Here is a 19,017-nt window from a genome sequence, read left to right as displayed (position 1 = left end):
TTTCATTTTTAATATGAGAGCAGAAACAAATTATTTAGTATTTTTTTTCTTATCCAGTACCTTAAAAGTTTGCTTACCAGCTAAACAGATCTACAGACAATGCTGGATCCAAGGGACTGAACACCACCCTCATCCATTTGGGCAAAAGGAATGGGGACTTGGAAACTGCTGATTTCAGTTTATCAGAAGATGATCTGTGATGTAAATGCAAAATGTCTCCTCTGTGTTTGTGATTCTTATGTTGGTACAATAATATTCATGTCCCTGAAGTTCCCAAGAACTATGGATACCCAACACCAGATAAATACAGCTGAGAATGTCACAGGTTTTTTCAAATAAACGCCCCTCTTGTTTGCAAAGATAATGTGTCTCTTTCTGTGCACTGAAGAGGCATTTTAGTTCACACTAGGATTGGTGTGTGTGTGTGTGTGTGTGTGTGTGTGTGTGTGTGTGTGTGTGTGTGTGTGTGTGTGTGTGTGTGTGTGTGTGTGTGCGCGCGCACACTAGACTCAGGTAGCCTGTCACACTCACCTTTGTTCCTCAATACTTTCAGACATCAAGACTTATTTCTCCTAGTATGCATTCTTGATGACAACAAATCACATAAATGGATATAAATAATCTCATTATTATTGCTAATTATGTATGTTGGTATAGTAATGCTCAAACTTCATTGCCTGCAGACCACACACACAAAGTATAAATTGTAGAGATTCTCATATAACAATGAAAACAACAAACACCACTGGTTTTTAAATATTTTTGTCTTTCATTTTTGATATGAGAGCAGAAACAAATTATTTTGTATTTTTTTTGTTATCCGGTACCTTAATCCTTTTCCAAGATTGTAAAAATCTTAAGACTGTCCAGTGAGTTTAGGTGTAGTTCTCTTTAAAAATAGTACAAGAAAGTATTTGTTTCTTCTCTTCATCAAGTAGAAAACATGTCATTGAAACAGGATTACAGTTAATTGGAGAAAATGACAAAAGGGGTGAAACCTGTTCTGTGACATGTGGTAGAAAATGTCAGGGGAATTAGCCTCTCATATGCTGCCCACATTCATTGTAAACCAAAGAAGTGAGAGATTAGCATATTTCAATACAGTAACAAAGGACGTATAACATTTTAAGTTGCAACCCTGTTCATCAACAGAGATGCAAATCCTCTCCTTGTCTGACTGACAGTACAAGTTTCTCATAGGGCCATTATTTTTGTCCCTTACCGGAAACCATACAGGAAGCAAACGGATACAAAGTGTATTTGTTGCAAGATGTTAGAAGAAAAAAAACTGCTGCTACTTTTGGATTTTGCCATTTCTGGCTATATTATAGTGAAGTGAAAGATGGTCAAATTTTATTCATCATCGTCGTCATCATCGTCATCATCGTCGTCATCATCGTCATCATCGTCATCATCATCATCATCATCATCATCATCATCCTCGTCGTCATCATCGTCATCATCGTCGTCATCGTCATCATCGTCATCGTCATCGTCGTCGTCGTCATCATCCTCGTCATCGTCGTCATCATCATCTTCATCCTCATCCTCGTCATCGTCATCGTCATCATCTGGGTCGACCTTTCCTGACAGAACGTCCTCGATCCACTGCTCCAGCTCATCAGCTGTGGGCATGTCATCCTGGTCATCCATTTCCATCCACACGCTGTCGGCCTGCCGATGACACGCAGTGTCACTCAAATATAACAGAATGATAAAATGTTTTCCGATGCCCAGTTTACAGCTCAAAATGACTGTAAAGTAATAAGTAAAACGCAGAATAATTCAATCTTGATTGGAATCCAACACATATTTTAGTGTTTTTTTATAGTGTTTCAAATAGTTGAATTGGGTTTTTATAGTTTGCTGACGAAGAAAAACGTTGCTATATTTTTAGATAAGTCACTGTTAAAGCTAGCTTAAGGCCCTGTGTCCACATAGCGTTTTTGCTGAGTGCACAGCATCTTTTTTCAATAGTTTCCAATGCAAAGAGTTTGTATGTGGCGCATAGAGAGGAAACGCTGAATCCAGTATATTTTTTAGAGCATTCTCACTTTTTGGTGCTGCACTTCTAGTTGTAAATCTCTGAGCTTTTCAGAAACAAAACGCGGAAAAGCCCATTTTTGGGAGCATGTTGGCCGGACACTGAATGTTGCTGTATGTGTTGTCAGTTTATTGGTAGCTATTTATTCAATCCCACTTTAACATAGCGCTAAGTTAGCTACCTAGCTAATGTTAATGTAGCATTTTGATTGGTTGTTGTGCTCTCAATCAGACACACTCTTTGGCCAATCATGAGTTGACCGCAGGCAATTTGGGCAGGGGGGGTTGTCCTCTTGACAACCTCTCACTCTTTGTTGCCATAACCACATCAGGTTGCCTCACTTCCGGTGCGCTTTCAGCTGTCTGTAACGCCGGTCGCTAATTTGTTTGTGTGGCATGTGGTAGCACAAAGTGCTGCACTCATCTCATGGGATGAGTGCTGGGATGAAGCGCAGTGTTTTGCTTTACTTCTTCGAAAGTTTGGCAAAGACACAGAAAATGTAAGACTTTCATACCATGGTAGTGAGAGAACACTCCAGTATCAGAATGGTGGCACTTGATTCACAAAAACTTCAACATACAAATGCATTTTTGACAACACATGTCTAACACTTAATTACTCACTTGTCCCGAGTAAGACTCCAAACAACAACATTTTCATTTTAGGTGTTTGCAAGGGGTGAGAAAGGATGCTTACATCATCAACATCAACCACACCAATGTGAGGAGAAGAGAGATCGATGCCAAAGGTCTTCTCCCAGTATGGCACCAGCTGAAAGAGAGATACAGACAGATGGTAAGGCTTGTATATCCTGATGCAATTATGAATGATATTCAAAGTAGTTTTTATATTTTATAAGGACAAATTTGTAAAAAAAAAATTCTTAGCTATAAAAAGACTATAAATGAAACATATATATATATATATATATATATATATATATATATATATATTGTATATACTTTGTTGTTTTTGTTTTAAAGCAGATATAAGGAACTTAAGGTTAAGCAGCATAAATGATATTGAAATAAATCTTATATAGAGTTTAAGTGAGGGGTATTTATACCAGGGGGAAATTGTCGGGGTCAATCCAGATGATGCTGAGGTTGGGGTTGTCAGTGTTCTCGCGTGCCACCTCCTTCAGGATTTCCAGGAATTCATAACCGTCTAAGGAAAAGTTCAAATGTCAGGCACCCTAAAGCATTATGTAGATAGTTGATCATCCAGCTATCACAGTGTGGATAATATCAATGCTATATCTGTATGTATAAAGAGGCATTAAAGTAGACGTTTACCTGGGTCATCTTCCTCAGCAAAGGCAACAATGTGCTCTCCATCAATGTCATCCTCCTGTGAGCACAAAAGAAGGATAAGACGAGGATGTCCTATATTCCACAGATTGACTGATAAGAAATCCAAGTTTTATTGGAGAAAAATAAATGAACAATCAACAACGGATGACTCTTTTTAAATAGCAATTTGAGATTTCTTACCCAGATCTCATACATGCTGTGAGGCTCAAGCTTCCTCAGAGTGGGCCTGAAACATTAAAAAATCAAATGTAATATTCCAATGACACAGAGAAGAAACACTTGTTTGACTCAAATGTGAAATGATTATCGGCATTGATTGTGTAAATCAATTGAAGAAGTGCTCAGATCGTAAAAGTAGCAATACCACAGTATAAAAATAATCAGTTTCAAGTAAAAGTCCTGCATTCAAATGCCTACTTAAGTATTAGCATTATGAAGAGAATCTTTTATTTATATATATATATATATATATATATATTTTGCTGGATAATAATTAGTATTGCATTAATGTGTTCATCACTTTAATGTTGTATATGGTAAAATCATTTTGGTTACTTTACTATTGGGTAGCTTGACCTTTTATTTTTTTAATTAATAATCTAAATTTTCAAAGTAACTAAAGGTATTTAAAGTGGCTATATATAACTTTCAGTTTGTGTTGATTCTAGCAGCCGATTCGGACAAAAACACTAGTGTTTTACATCACCAGGGGCCTCATGTATAAAAGATTGCACAGCTTTCATACCAGAAGATGGTGTACGGCCGAAACTTGACTCAGAAATATTCACATGTATTAAAACCGGGAATACGCCAGGTCCTGAACACTTTTCCTTTATACATCACAATCAATGTGAAATTGAGCGCACGTGAATGAGCCACCGACTCTTCCTTGCCTCTTCCCATAAATTAATATGGAAATTACTATAAATGCACCCCAACGATTCATTCTTTGTCCAATCACAACGGGTTATCCCGTTGTAGATGGAAAAAAACTTCACCGACTGTGAGATTGAGGTGCTGACCACGGAGGTGGATAGCCTAACAAGCCAGACCCACATCAAGATGTTGGGTCTGGGAACTCGGTACATTGGTAGGACTCAATCTGAGGGGCGGGATAAACGGCTGTCTTTCAAATTCCTTCTGCACGCAATAGGATAGCTCTACAACCAACCAGAGCAACGCTAGTTGACAGATTAAACTTTTGCCGTAACACATTTTTTTAAGAATGACTTTCGCGCCATTCTTTGTTCTTTTCTCAAAGAAAAGCTTAACTAGCCTGGTCCTACCAGATTCTCGTACATTTCATTTGTACAGAGAGTCTGGCCACTCTCCATTGACAAGTGTTAACTTCCTTGAAGGCGGGTACTCTGTTGAAGTTTAAAACTATTGGATCTGCCCAGAGCCACTCTGGATCTGCCATAACCAATCGCTAACGTTTGGTCGTGACGTATGTCATGCGCATGTGCAACAAGAGGGGAGACCGACAACAACTATAGGCTTATATTTAGCTTTAGCAACGCTAGCGTTGGCCTTAGCCAACTCCTTCACCATTAACGGAGCAAGCTGGAAAATCCAACTTTTCCCGAACCCCGTGGGGTGGATGGCCACAACATCATGGCCACCAACACAACTCAGCAAATATTGTTCTTGCTCTGACTTTAACTTCTGGATATTCTGCAGCAGGACCGAATGGCTTCACTTGCATCTTTCTAGCGCACATCCTCAACGTCATCATTCTCAGCCACTCTGTTTGCTGATTGGACCGCCAAATATTTGGCTGGAGAAAACCAAAGAATATACCGCAGAGTATAGGAGTACTGAAGGAAAATGAAAATTGAGCGGAAGTACGTAGGAGGGCAGAGCCAGGCTAAAGCTTAACTCCAAGTCTCCAGAGTCATGGCCAAAGACCGCTGTTCGCCAGCAGCAGCAGCCATCTTCATTGTTTTCAAGTAGCAGGGAATTCACGCGGAACCGTCGTAACTCTGCCATCATTATGTTAAGCCCGCCCACCGACTCTATACACGATGTGATTGGCCTGAGTTTGGTTTTTCCAGCTCACATCCAACAGAGAGTTGCTAGACTGACCATGGCTGCAAATTACATTTGCTGCCGCTATGGTGCGTCTAGATTTCTAGCCTAGGAGGTGGAGACAAGAAAAAAATGTTTGTCATCTCGCATGAGCAATTAAAGAAAATCCCCAGAGTTGCAAATGGTGCATGGGTGGTCAATGCACCGAACAATGGCACAAATAAAAAAAAAGTCTAACATTGAAGTGGAAATCAAGATAATAGTGGCAGTGCTACATCAGTTACCAAACAACATGCATCTCAGTGTCAGTCCAAATTACACACAACAAGCAGTTTTAACCCACTGATGTAATGCGATTTATTTTCTAAGTGTTAGTAGGCTCAGTGAAATACAATAAGAGTATAAGTAAGAGATGCATTGTTGCATTTCAAGTGTTGCATACAGTAACTTAGCCTACTTTGGATGTATCGTGAGCTAAACCGGGTAACAACGTTACCCCGGAGGGGAGGGGTATTCAGTTAGTTGCACTGTGCTCTACTCTCTACACACTGCTCCTTCAAATAAATATAGGTAGAGAGTAGCATCAAATGGAAATACTCACGTAAGTGTACCTCAATAAACATGTACAATTTATTTACAATCATTCCACCACTGAAATTATGTGACCAAAGTTGGATTAAAGGACACCATGGATGCTCACCTGTCATGCTGCTCAATGTATTCAACAAGCTCAGACTCGATGTAGGGCTTTCCTGGAATGGTGACAGGTTCCTCCATGAAGGGCTCATAGAAGTCAACTTCATTCATCTTCATCTTCAGCTTCTTGGCGATCTGAAATAATGTTAATAGAGAAGAGAATCAGACAGGAAATACAAAGTTAAAAGAAAAGTAAAAATTACTGAAGATGTTTGCTAGCACAGCACAGACATTTAAACATTACTAGTAACAATATAATCCTAAAATGTACTTAATGTCTATATTATTACACGCCCATGAAATTGCCAAGTCTCCTATGATTTTCAGATGAACTCAAATTCACATTTTTATGCACAAAATAGGCCAATCCATACCAATACGCAAACAAACAATTTAAACCTTTGGGTCAAATGTGGCAAAGAATTTGACGAAGGGGTGGAACTCCTCAGCAGCGTCATCAAACTCAATGAAGTCTGTATGGTGAAAATAAGGAAAACATCATTAGGCTGACAACAACAGTTTCTTAAAGTTTCATCTGTTTGAAGCTCAGTCTTTAGATCATAATCTTTAACCTACGAGGAGATTTGTCGCTCTTGAAATAGCCAACCAACTTGATGACCTCGTCCATGTTGTGGAAACCCTTCAGCTCACGCTCGTTGTCAATGATCTCCACGGGGTCTTCAATCACCTGACAAGAGACTTTTATATCAGTCCTAATATCTGGGTGACATAATTCCACAAGCAGTATAAGGCAATCTGCTACTGTCTGCTTTAAAGTGTGCTCAATCAACACATTCTCACTCACAACTCGTCACATACGGACATTTTTAATGTTTTGGCTACCCCTCTGGCGTCATTTTTCAATGTGCAGGGCAGGATTCGGTTTAGGCAACAAAACTACCTGGTTAGGTTTAGGAAAAGATCATGGTTTGGGTTATAATACGTAAGTTTGTTATTTAACATACATACATACATACATACAGTACAGGCCAAAAGTTTAGACACACCTTCTCATTCAATGTGTTTCTTTATTTTCATGACTATTTACATTGTAGATTCTCACTGAAGGCATCAAAACTATGAATGAACACATATGGAATTATGTACTTAACAAAAAAGGTGTTCTCTCAATGAGCTTCATGAGGTAGTCACCTGAAATGGTTTTCACTTCACAGGTGTGCTTTGTCAGGGTTAATTAGTGGAAGTTTTTCCCTTATTAATAAAAAAGCAAAGGGTGGCTACTTTGAAGAATCTAAAATATAAGACATGTCATCAGTTATTTCACACTTTTTTGTTAAGTACATAATTCCATATGTGTTCATTCATAGTTTTGATGCCTTCAGTGAGAATCTACAATGTAAATAGTCATGAAAATAAAAAGGAAACGCATTGAATGAGAAGGTGTGTCCAAACTTTTGGCCTGTACTGTACATACATACATACATGCATGAGTTAAGTATGTTACAGGGTTAGGGTTGACTTTTGCTTTCACACGGAACACAAACAGGGGTCTCCTGGTTAAATTCCTGTGTTTGTTTGACCCATTCATCTGCCCCAGCATCTTCTCTATGCAGACTTTGGCATTCTGTATACTATTTCATCTCACAGTGCATGCGTCCAACCCCGGTGCATCTCAAACAGACTCGAATGGGTGCCTTGTATGTCAGATATAAGCCCAAATGACCAAGCTGAGGCATTGTATACAGTTAGAAATTAGACTAAACCATAGTCTGAATTCAACTACCGTACTTGGCACCATCCCTCCTCATTGACCAAAAATTACCTACATCATAGAGGAACTCCACCAGGGTGTCGGCTGCCAGCTCTCCATCGTACTCGATGATCTCATTGTCGGCAAAGATGTAGATGCTCTCCACCTCATCAAAACCTGCAGAGAAAGAAGAATATGTCAGTGGGTAACATTAATGTGCCTGATTGTTCTTTTATACAATAAGTACTGCTCATACTGTTTACAGCTGCAGCACATGTTGTTTGAAAGAAGCTGTGACATCTTTGGTCAACACTTGAGGGCAGTCTTGTTTAACATTTATTGTCTATCATTGCATTACTACATGTTGAATCCCATTTAATATTAACATATTTTAAAACTTATTAGAGTTTAATTTTGTTTTGTAAGTTATTTATTAATGTATTCATATGTGGCCATGGAGTAACACTGGGCAAGTTAAAGTTCAAATGTGTCCATAAAGGCACACATACTGGGTGCTACATTAAATTAACAGAAAGTCCTGTATAATTTATGTAAATAAATAAATAAATTGTACCCAAATTCCTATTAAAACTAACTCCCCATAAATCCAGAGTAAATATGGATTAAATGACTATAGAACTGAACTGGAATAAAGACGTACATGTTAAATCTGCAGAAATCACATCTCCTTCACCCCAAGTGCCATCAATATGCTTAATAACAAATTGCACTCTAGCTGCATTTCTTGCTATTCCCTTTTACAGTTGAACATATATTTGCACTCTTGTGCACTTGGTATGAATTTCCATTTCCCTGCTCTAGCTCTAGGATTTATTGTGTCGTTGATTTTGTCTTTTTATTTATTTATTTATTTTTTATGTGAACCTTGGCTGCAAAACTAATTTCCCCAAGTGGGACAATAAAGATAACCTTGAATTTGCTGAGTAGCACTTTCGTTCAGCCCTATTCTTTGAGAACACCAGGAGAGACCATGAGAAATGTGGTGATGGAAAGAGATGATTTACACTGAGCCAAAGATTTTTTTTTCTGTTGGTATCGTTGACAATTAGGCGTGTTTTCATCAGCAAGGTCTCTGTCAATGCTTGGCAAGCTTACCAAGCTTCTTGGCAACAGCAGAGTCCTTCTTTTCATCCACCAGGCCGAATCCAATGTCCTCATCATCAAAATCACCCAGAACTTGGGCTGCAAGCTGGGCAGAGAGACATAGAGAGAGAGAGGGGTGGGGTAGTGAAGAAGAAAGAGAACGTTGTATTTAGTATCACATGAGTGCTGCTTCTATATCTGACTGATCTTAGCAATCCACTGGGCTACCCATGATAGACATTTCCTAATCTGAGAACTCCATTGAAAACATACTTTCAGTTTCATTCACACATGTTATCCCTTGGCATTTCATCTTAATTTCAAGGCCTTAAAAGCAAAAGCTTTGGATTGCTGCCTTGCACTTTCTAAATCGGAGTGAAACCGAAACCAACAATTGACAGCCCTCATAGCCGGCGTGAGAGGAGTACAGACAGCGGGGTTTCCAGAAGAACAAGAGGGGCAGAACTTGAGCCAACTATGTTGAGGGGAAGAGACGCTGCAACAGGTGTGGTGGAAAGGAGAGGAGCCAGAGTCAAGCTGCTGCATACATGCACATACATACTGTAAATATACAGACTTAAGCAATAAATTAACTGTATTTCTCATAGTTGTATACAACAACACACTACCATTTTCAATTTTTAATGCTAATTTGCTCTCCAATTTATTGCTTTAGCATTTGTAGAGTATGAAAAAGATGATTGCCCCTTGGAATGTGAGGTTAGACTTGTGAGTGAAAAGCATTATGTAGCAAAGCAGCATTGTGAATAGGGTTGTACAGTGACATCCATATGTGGCCAAATACCCCAAAGCACCAGCAACAGTTAGCTTTTGCAGTATGTATAGTTTGGTAGAGTATGTGTTATGCTGCTCTTCACAGGCAATCTTTAATGCCATCCATTCTTTTGGTCTCCACAGTCCAGAGACATTAGCTCATGTTTGGACCCATGGCCAATTTTTCTCTAATCTGGTTAGGAGCGTTGGCGTATTTGCCTTGAAACACTAAAGCAAGATAATCGCAATGGAAAAGGTGATATCAAATGTTCCATTCAGGGTAAGGCTTCTTTTACTTTAAAGGGTAAATTCACCCAAATCAGAAAAAAATATTCTGTCTAGTTGTCCTGATAGATAGTTTTAGCTGGTGAAGTCTTGAAGTTCAGTATTCTGGGAAATACACATCAATGCGAAGAGTCATATCTGTCTTTTCAGTATAAAGCTACAGCCAGCAGCCAGTTAGCTTAGCTCATCTAACTCATTGCAAGACATTAAATAAGTGTATTTCCCAAAATGGCAAACTATACCTTTAAGATACCCGTTTCCTTGAATTATGTCCCACCAATACAATGGAGGTGAATGTGGTTTCATGTTGTGCTTCTTAAAACTTCAAGAAAATAATCCCACATACCTCACTCTCAACTGTTTTCAATTGAGACTATTCAGGTTTTATGTAAGTTTTCAATGTTATGAGCAGCACAAAATACGATCCACTTCTGTTGGAATTGGGAGGAATTCTAAAGACTAATGCTGTTTTTCCATTGCATGGTACGACATTACTCGACGCAATAGCTACTGTCACTAGGGACAACAATATTTTAATTCACTCTACTCATTATGTCACTGCAGATTCACATAGTGTCGTTATAACGATCACCTGATAATGCCACTCACACTCAAGGGGTACTATTGACAGTGGAAAACTAAAAGACAAAAGTACTGGTACCAAAAAAAAGAGAGTCGAGCAGAGCTGTACCATACAGTATAGACAGTATAACATCTTGGCACATAAAACTAATTGCAATGTTAGATAGCACTAGTAAATTAGAAAATATGATTTTTGTAATTTGGGTGAAGTGACCCATTACGACCATTGATGGATGAATGGGTGGGAGGAGGGATGGATGGATGTTAAAGTTTGATTAATAGATTAGATGGGAGCCTTTTTGAAACAATCTTCCATTTCTCTTTCACAGGTAAATCAGCTTGCTATGACTCAAACTGGCACAGCCCAAGCTGCTCCTGCTGCTGCTGCTGGACTTTGAAAGCAGTTGAATCTCTCTGTGATATCTGCAGTCAAGGAGTGGAAGAGAACAATCGGCAGATCCTGCAGCGGCAGAAGAATCTGTGTTTTGCAGCCCAGCTTTACAGACACAAAAAGGGCAGACCTTGACATACCTGAAAGATAAGTGCTGCTTGACTTGTGATCAACTGCAAGAAGAGGTAACGCTTTAGGGCAAGGCACAATAGTCACAGCCTCCAGGTTTACAACAAATGGGAGTGGCCTTCACAGGAGACAAAATAGGTCCAAACTTAAACACTGAGATTGTACTTGGTTTATAAAGCCCCGTTTACACACAACAATGGACAACACTTTACTATAAGTGCCCTTATTTAACATTCATAAGGAGTATGAATACATGTAATAATGTAACACTTCATAATAGTGTACGGAGCTATGAGAACATTTTATTTGTGTGTTTATTAATATACAGTATGTGTCAGCAAATATAGCTTATCCATTGAAAACATGTTATTGTCATTAATTATGCAGCAGCCTTCATTTGTATACATGTATAAACTTATATCACTTATATCTGCTTTACACTACATTATAATGAGTTATTAACCATTTATTTCCAGTTTATATACTACTTGTAAATGCTAAATAGGGGGACTTAAAGGAAAGTGTTACTATCCTTACCTGAGGACCTCATGTTATTTCCAATGCAGCTGGTTTGCTTAATCTTAATCACCTCGCATCCCAACAATTTCTTGTTCAATTACAGTATAGTGATATAAAAAGGTATCCTTGTTTCTCCCTTCCATTCCTATCCTCTTCTCCTCTTTTTCTTTTAACAGAGATAATACTAAGATACTGAGGACATTTACAAGTTCTGTTTTATTTCCATCATAATGCAAAAATGGAGATTAATAGTATTAGAAAAATAGTAGATTTGAATAAAACAGTATTGGAGGTCCTGAGGTAATGCTAACTGATTGTGAATAGGAGCTTAACACAAGAAATCAGACGATTATTAAATAGTTTTGAGTGTAGCATGCACTAGTGATTGAGTAATTAGATTATTCTTAATTGTTTCAAACGCTGCCTGGAAGCAAAAGAGTGTCAAGTTAGAGAAATAACCATTTTGAAAACATGTTTATTTGAATCTGCAATTAGTGGATGGAGCAACGTTAAAGTGCTCATATTATGCTTTTTAGCTTTTTCCCTTTTCTCTGCTTCCCTTTCCTTTATTGTGTTATATGTCTTTTTTTATGCACATTACAGGTTTACAAAGTGAAAAAGCCCAAAGTCCACCCCAAAGGGACTTACCATCTCCAACAGAAAACACTGTTCACAAACTGCTCCAAACAGCTCTATTGTAGTCCAGCCTTTACTTCCGTGACAAACGTGCATCACTTTGTAACACACATTATAATGCTCACCTAGCTGCTAGCGTGGCACGCCCCTCATACTCTGCTTCTTAATGGCTAGTTGTCCTTACCTAGCTACTGTGCATTTGCGACTCCCAACAAAGATGGAACAGAAGTGAGATGCCTCACTCTGTAGCTAAAACAGAGAGCTCAACACACAGGGTGAAAATAGGTTGTGTTTTGAAAATTAAAACATGTAAACCTATTTTGGTACAACCTCTTAATACAATTATGAACCTGAAAATGAGCATAATATGAGCACTTTAATAAAATCTGCTGTTGCTTATATTGACCTCAGGCACAAATTACCCTTTATACAAAACTTCTGCTTGTGGTGCATAGAATAGGAACTAAATCAGGATGTAGTTTTGCATTTTTTTGCATGATCTTCTGTAGTAGATTGCCTTAACCATTGCATTGCATGAATTAATTAAAGTCAAACTTTCTCATAAAAACATTAAAAAAACACTACTACTGCAAGAGTGTGTTCAAAGAATTGACAACAACAAAACGCCAAAGATAATATAACAACATCTATTTTCCAAATCGAATTGTCAAGTGTAGGACTTTGTTTGTCCAAAACTATATTCCCCTCCCTTTTACCACAGGGCATGACGATATTAGTAACACTGGGGTATTTATAAGAGAGGTGAAGTTGTGGGTGCCTGCAGTGGGGTGGAGGCGAAGCAAGGAGTCCCACAGCTTTATAAGGGTGTGTAAGAAAGCATGTTGAGTAGCAGAAAAGAAGATCTGTTACATATAGAAATGGCCGTGGAAAGGGAAGGGGGGGACGGCAGACTTGGCTGCTGATGAATGGAAGAAGACATTTGACACGCACGTTAACACTTCACAGCCATCATCTGCTTCTAGTTCTGTCCTCCCGCTGACATCTCTCATTTCTGCTTTCTGGTGTTCTTCTCACTCTGTAGTACCTCCTTTCTTTCCCACTCTCTGTGACCATCTGGATATTTTGTCCTGACTTACAGCAGTTTCCTAAGACAACCCTTCCCCCTTCCTCATCTGTTCCCCTTGCTATCATCCCGACCCCATCTAAAAAATCTAGGTGCGTGGAGCCAAGTGAGAGGTCAGCAGTGTAATCGTTTGGCTTCATCTCCCAATGCCCAGTCAGTGTCAGCTTGTCAGGTGACACAAGATGAGGGCAGAGAGCCATGGTGAGTTGTTAAAAACATGCTCTGGGTCACGGATATGGCACCATATGATGAGCTATAGGCAAGGGTGGCAGGTTCGCAGTGCAGTAGAGGGGTCACATTTGTTGGGGGGAAAATTGATATAGCATAGTATTGCGATATTTTCCGTGGCAATACTGATCTTTTATAGCCTGGATGCCAGCCGAACTTAGCCCCGCCCACAAAATTCGAGGTCACATTCTGACTAGAATCTGAGTATGACCACGTCAGGCTCGATCTTTTATTATATACAGTATGTGTTGGTCAGTTTGTCTGCTTGACAATCCCATTTTGCAGCAATAAAATTGAAGTGAGATATAAAAAAATAAAAAAATGCATCTTTTTAGATAAAACAGATGTTGACAAAGTTTCCTTTTGGAGACATCATTTGAAATTGGGAAAAATTTGAAGTTGTAAAAAAGGTAATAAATTGCAATATATTGCAGAATATTGCAATATGTTTGAAATCGCAATAATATCGTATCGTGATGATATCGTATCGTGAGGCCTCTGGTGATTCCCACCCCTAATTTGTTGGAATATAGTAATAATATATATATCCTTCCTAAAAACTACTCAATGCAGGTTAGCCTATATTTTGGTTACTTTGGTAAAACTGGACTTGAGTGACAGGTGTTAATGCTACTGAGTAGATACATTTGACTTGACAAAAAGTACTGAAAACGTTTCTACCTGAAACAATTCAATTCAATTCAATTCAATTTTATTTATAGTATCAAATCATAACAGAATTATCTCGAGATACTTTACAGATAGAGTAGGTCTAGACCACACTCTATAATTTACAATTTACAAAGCCCCAACAATTACAGTAATTCCCTCAAGAGCAAGCATTATAAATGGCTATTGCGACAGTGGCGAGGAAAAACTCCCTCTAAACAAGGGTAAGTTACACATTTCACCTGTTATATAAAAAAAAAAGTAAGGCAGAATTGGTACTGGTAGAATTTGTCATGTCCATGTAAACCATGTACCAGAAGAGATACTGGAAATAAGCCTGATCTTTTTTATTTATCCATCCACTCAGCACTGTCCTTCTGTGTCATTCACCCTCCCAGGGCCAGTACTGGGGCTTTGAAAAGGGCTGAATAAACCATCAATGTAAAACAACTTGCTGTGCTGTTCCTTTCTCTATCATTGGTCTAAATCTCTTTTTGTTTGGTCATACATTCCCATGTAGGCCTTGTGTGTTTCTTAAGTGAACAACTGAGCAGTTACTGAGTCACACATGTGTATGTGTGTCACCTTATGATGTAAGTCCCTCTGTGAGAACCCCAGGGACACTAGCACACACTCAGACGGTAATAGCACCAGCTGCAGAGAAACAGCTAGCTTTGCAGTTGGCCTTGTTGTCATTTTTATTTGCGACCAAAAATCTAATTATTCAGAGCTGTGAAGGAGAGTGCATGTACTTGTGTGCATACTGTTATGTGTACAGTGTGCATATGTGTTAACATGGTTTTACTTGTGCCATTAATGCATGTAATCTGGTGACTTTGCATATTGCAAGTTTTAGATTGCAAGAATAATGCTAAATCATGAACACTTTACATTACTGTTTTCAGTGTACAACGTCTAGATGTTGTACATAATTATAATTAATTAATTTCCCTTTTTTAAATCAAATATTAATAATCAAAATAATAGTAGGATAAGTTTCAGATTTTTCTGAAAACTTGAAACGGAATCTTATCTTATTGCCAATCATTGTCCAAAAAGGATCCATAAATTAGGAAAAAAATGGTATACTTATGAATGTGATCTACCAGGCAGCTATTGCTGTCCATTGATTTCTATATGGTACAAAATCACATAGACTTTTTGAGATGTAATGAAAACTTGTCTGTTTTATGGCTGTAAAATATATTGTTGCATGTAATGTTGTTTGTTTATGTAATGGTGTGTCTGCAAATGCATTTGAAAAATCTACATTGTTATGTTGATAGTGCAACATTAACGTATTGTTTAGCACAAAAACACAAAACAAAATGCAAAAACATTATTGCTTTAACTTCAAAGCCCACACAGAAACTAGTAGGTAATACAGCCAACAAAAAAAACGGAAATAAATCATCTTTCTCAAACTGTCTCTAACATTTCGTACCCCCAAAAATTGCTGAATCAGTAAAATGAAGAAACATTAAAAGTTTATCAAAGCAACAACATTTCCCATCTTCCTATATGAGCAGGTGGCCTGGTATCTGTGCAAAATAGGAATTTTAGCCAGCTTTTCCCCCCAGCCAGGGAGTAAATTAATAATGACTGCTGTTACACATCAGGACGTTCTACACCAGGCTGTTACATAACACTGCGCCAGGGTGGTCATGAAAGATTCAGATACAGAAGTGTACAAACCACATGCTGTGACTTGCTGCCAGCTAGCATAACTGCACTATTTTAAAAAGGCTGATCCAGGATTATGCACAGAAATAAGATGCTGTGTTTTTAAATGTTTTACAGATTATATATATGTAATAAATCTCTATAAATCTCCTCTGTTTTTTGTTTTTTTTACTTAGAGTTTATTATTTTTTACTTTTTTCTGCGCTTTTAGAGAAGTCACAGGCACACAAGCTGATTCACTCCAACAAACTGTGAGGACAGAAGTGTCTGGGACCATCTGTGAATGACTCAATTTGACAGCAATAAACCATATTACAAACATGTTGCATAACAATCTCAGCTAATAAACTCCTGCATTTGTCAAGCTTGTTTTTGTGAGTCACACAAAGCCAGCAGTTTTTAAATGCAACACACTTTCTAAAGGACAAGAAGATGTGTTCTTTTTAGGTAATTTAAATTTGATGGGGGGCGTGCATTGATTTGTATTTCAGTGATATTATGTAGGCTAATAATCTTTTTTTTTTTTTTTACATTTTTAGAAATGTACATGTGCAACTAATAACAAATAATGATTGCTACATTGCATTTGAATGTCCCAGTAAATAACATCAGTCAGCAAACACATACAGTCACATACCCCAATAGGCCTTTTTCACAAACAAAAAATACTTTCAAATAATGAAGTTAATGGTGGCTGAATTCCATTTAGCTGCTACAGTTTCAGGGTCCTGGTAGTGTGCATGCTGGCTCACTGTCACACTGTCATGACTTACTGCGACATTTGAACTTGTGCTTTTTCAAGTCAAAATGTCTGCTTTAAAAAAGGGGTATGGAATGGAGCAATCGTTAAAGGTCTCATATCATGCTAATTGTCAGGTTTATGCTTGAATTTTGGTTACAAAAAACAATATTTTTCTCATACTGTCTGTCTGAATATATCTGCATTCACCCTCTTAAACTCTTAATTTTAGCACTGTTTTAGCACTTTTAGCACCTGTCTCTTAAATTAAACCTGTGCTTCATGTTAATATGATACATGTGCTGTAAAATACAGCAGTTGCAGCTCTATGAAATTATAAAAGGGAAAATAAAATACCCAGAAGCAGATATGGCATGTTCACTTACACATGGTGACGTAAAGCACTTATGCACTGTGCTCTCCGTGCTATCTTTATTCAGGGACCATCTCTTTGTGGAATAGAGATGTAAGTCATGGTTTCAACGTCCAAAAAAAATTCACATTTAAATTTTTCATGATACCCCATTATTCCCTGCATTTCCTTGACATTTTTCTCCCATGAATAAGTGATATGAAGACATTCCCTAATACAAATAATGGAGGAGGGGGGGAAGCAGAAAAGAATATTCAATGGAAACAGCATACAAATAATATGTATGTTATGTTGAGGGCGAAAGGGAGAACAGCAGGGTCATTTATAAGTAATTACAGCAAGAAAGTATGTATACTGTAATACACTGAATGTCAGGGGGTGCAAACACAGTATGTACACAATATAGTGTTCTTGGACAAAACTGATTGGGTTTTAATATGGAGGCAGTCAGTCAACATTGGGGTGGGAGCAGTCGGGGTGAGTGGGAAAGATGCAGGTTGTAAATTTAGCAGGACAGACAGCATGCAGGCTCTCTGCCATTAACTATTTTGGCCTGTTGTTGGGAGCTGCTGACAGGTCCCTCAGTGAGCTGCGAAGCTCCCACCTCTGCTAAATTTGATTTGAGATACATCTTGCAATTACCACTGTATCATTTATTTTCCTATTTAATGTATTCTCCTCATTTTATTTCTGTCTTTACTGCACATTTGTAAGCCATGCACCAATATTGTATCTGTGCACTTACTTAGTTTAAGGGGAGCTCCATGGTTGTACATATGGTGTTCAGTTAACTTGTCACAAGGAGAACTATAGTTGTGTAATGTTGTCTGTGGCTCTGAAAGGACTTAAAAGTTTTAAAGAAGTAGGTATGGCTTCAGGTTTATGTCATATCTCGCGAGTGAGATAAAACATGTTTCATATCGTGTATGACGATGTAATGAAAGTGGGCATTTAGGAGGCAGATGGGGTCTATTGAAAAATAGTAATGTGGTACATTGTGAGAAATGTAGGCTCACGTGCTTTTGTTGCTTGTAGCTTGATATCTCAGCTTCGGCTGCTTCCATTTTGAATTTTTGTTTTTTGTTTTTTGTCTTTATGGAAGTGCAATAACAAATTGGAATATCCCTTTAACCAGTGATGCCAGTAACGCGTTACTTAGTAAACCGTTAGTCTAATCTGACCACTTTTTTCAGTAACGAGTAATCTAACGCTTTACTGATTCCAAACCAGTAATCATATTAAAGTTACTTATCCAAGTCACTGTGCGTTACTATTTTTGTCATTTTCCTTAGTAAAAATATATATTTTTAATTTCTTCTTGTGTGTCGGGGAGTGAAGTCACGTCACGTTTTCAGCATGTGGACAGTTCACTTGTACCACGCAGCGACACAAACGTAAACAACAATGGAGGGAGGAGAGAGATGCACGTTTTCTAGCTGGAAATACAGTCACTATTTTGAGTTTGTGTCAGCTAAAGATGGCAATATTAAGGTCCGTTGTAGGCTACACTCTGTGCTGGTGGCGACAAAGTGCTATCTAGCTACAAAAACACTACGTCAAATTTGAAGAAACATTTGGAGTCGCAGCGCTGCACTCAAACTTACAGAGCAAGTCCCAGCAGGTGGAGCAAAGCAGAGAGAAGAAGGTCCCCCACCACCCAAACAACAAAAGCTGGTCTTCGGTGCAAAACCAATAAGTGAGGGAGAGTTGAAGAAGTTGGTCAGGCAGTATGTTGTAGCGGAAATGCTGCCCTTAAACAAGGTTGACTCGCTCTCTTTCGTGCCATAATTAACCAGATCCCTATACTGGCAACGCCAAGCTGCCTCACAGTAAACCGGTTGTCATTTTTATGTTGAGGCTGTGGGGGTGTTGTCGGCAGTTGTTGAATGTAACTAATAAAGTATCTCGTAATCTAACTTTGTTACTTTTAAAATCAAGTATTCTGTAAAGTAACTAAGTTACTTTTAAAATCAAGTAATCTTTCAAAGTAACTGTGGCAACACTGCCTTTAACACTCTATTTTACTTTC

At 38.3% G+C, this 19,017-nt stretch overlaps 1 protein-coding gene across 2 annotated transcripts in view; it reads right to left on the bottom strand.

The window, feature by feature from the left end:
• Window positions 1–224: 224 nt before the first annotated feature.
• The window catches only part of casq1b (calsequestrin 1b), a 31,404-nt gene continuing 12,611 nt past the window's right edge, over window positions 225–19,017 (bottom strand). The window contains exons 2-12 of one of the 2 annotated variants that reach the window (XM_028564017.1): window positions 11,069–11,101; window positions 8,909–9,002; window positions 7,869–7,969; window positions 6,658–6,769; window positions 6,481–6,554; window positions 6,086–6,216; window positions 3,538–3,583; window positions 3,340–3,394; window positions 3,111–3,211; window positions 2,741–2,815; window positions 225–1,674 (exon numbers count right to left, since the gene is read on the bottom strand). In XM_028564017.1, the coding sequence (XP_028419818.1) occupies window positions 1,354–1,674; window positions 2,741–2,815; window positions 3,111–3,211; window positions 3,340–3,394; window positions 3,538–3,583; window positions 6,086–6,216; window positions 6,481–6,554; window positions 6,658–6,769; window positions 7,869–7,969; window positions 8,909–9,002; window positions 11,069–11,101 (1,143 nt within the window). In that variant the 3' untranslated portion in view covers window positions 225–1,353. The remainder of the gene's footprint in view (window positions 1,675–2,740; window positions 2,816–3,110; window positions 3,212–3,339; window positions 3,395–3,537; window positions 3,584–6,085; window positions 6,217–6,480; window positions 6,555–6,657; window positions 6,770–7,868; window positions 7,970–8,908; window positions 9,003–11,068; window positions 11,102–19,017) is intronic. The other variant, XM_028564018.1, reaches the window with a different exon arrangement.

Source organism: Perca flavescens, chromosome 19 (assembly GCF_004354835.1).
Source record: "Perca flavescens isolate YP-PL-M2 chromosome 19, PFLA_1.0, whole genome shotgun sequence".
Taxonomy (NCBI): domain Eukaryota; kingdom Metazoa; phylum Chordata; class Actinopteri; order Perciformes; family Percidae; genus Perca; species Perca flavescens.
Note: the sequence above shows the minus strand (reverse complement) of the source record. Positions and strands in the feature narration are given on the sequence as shown.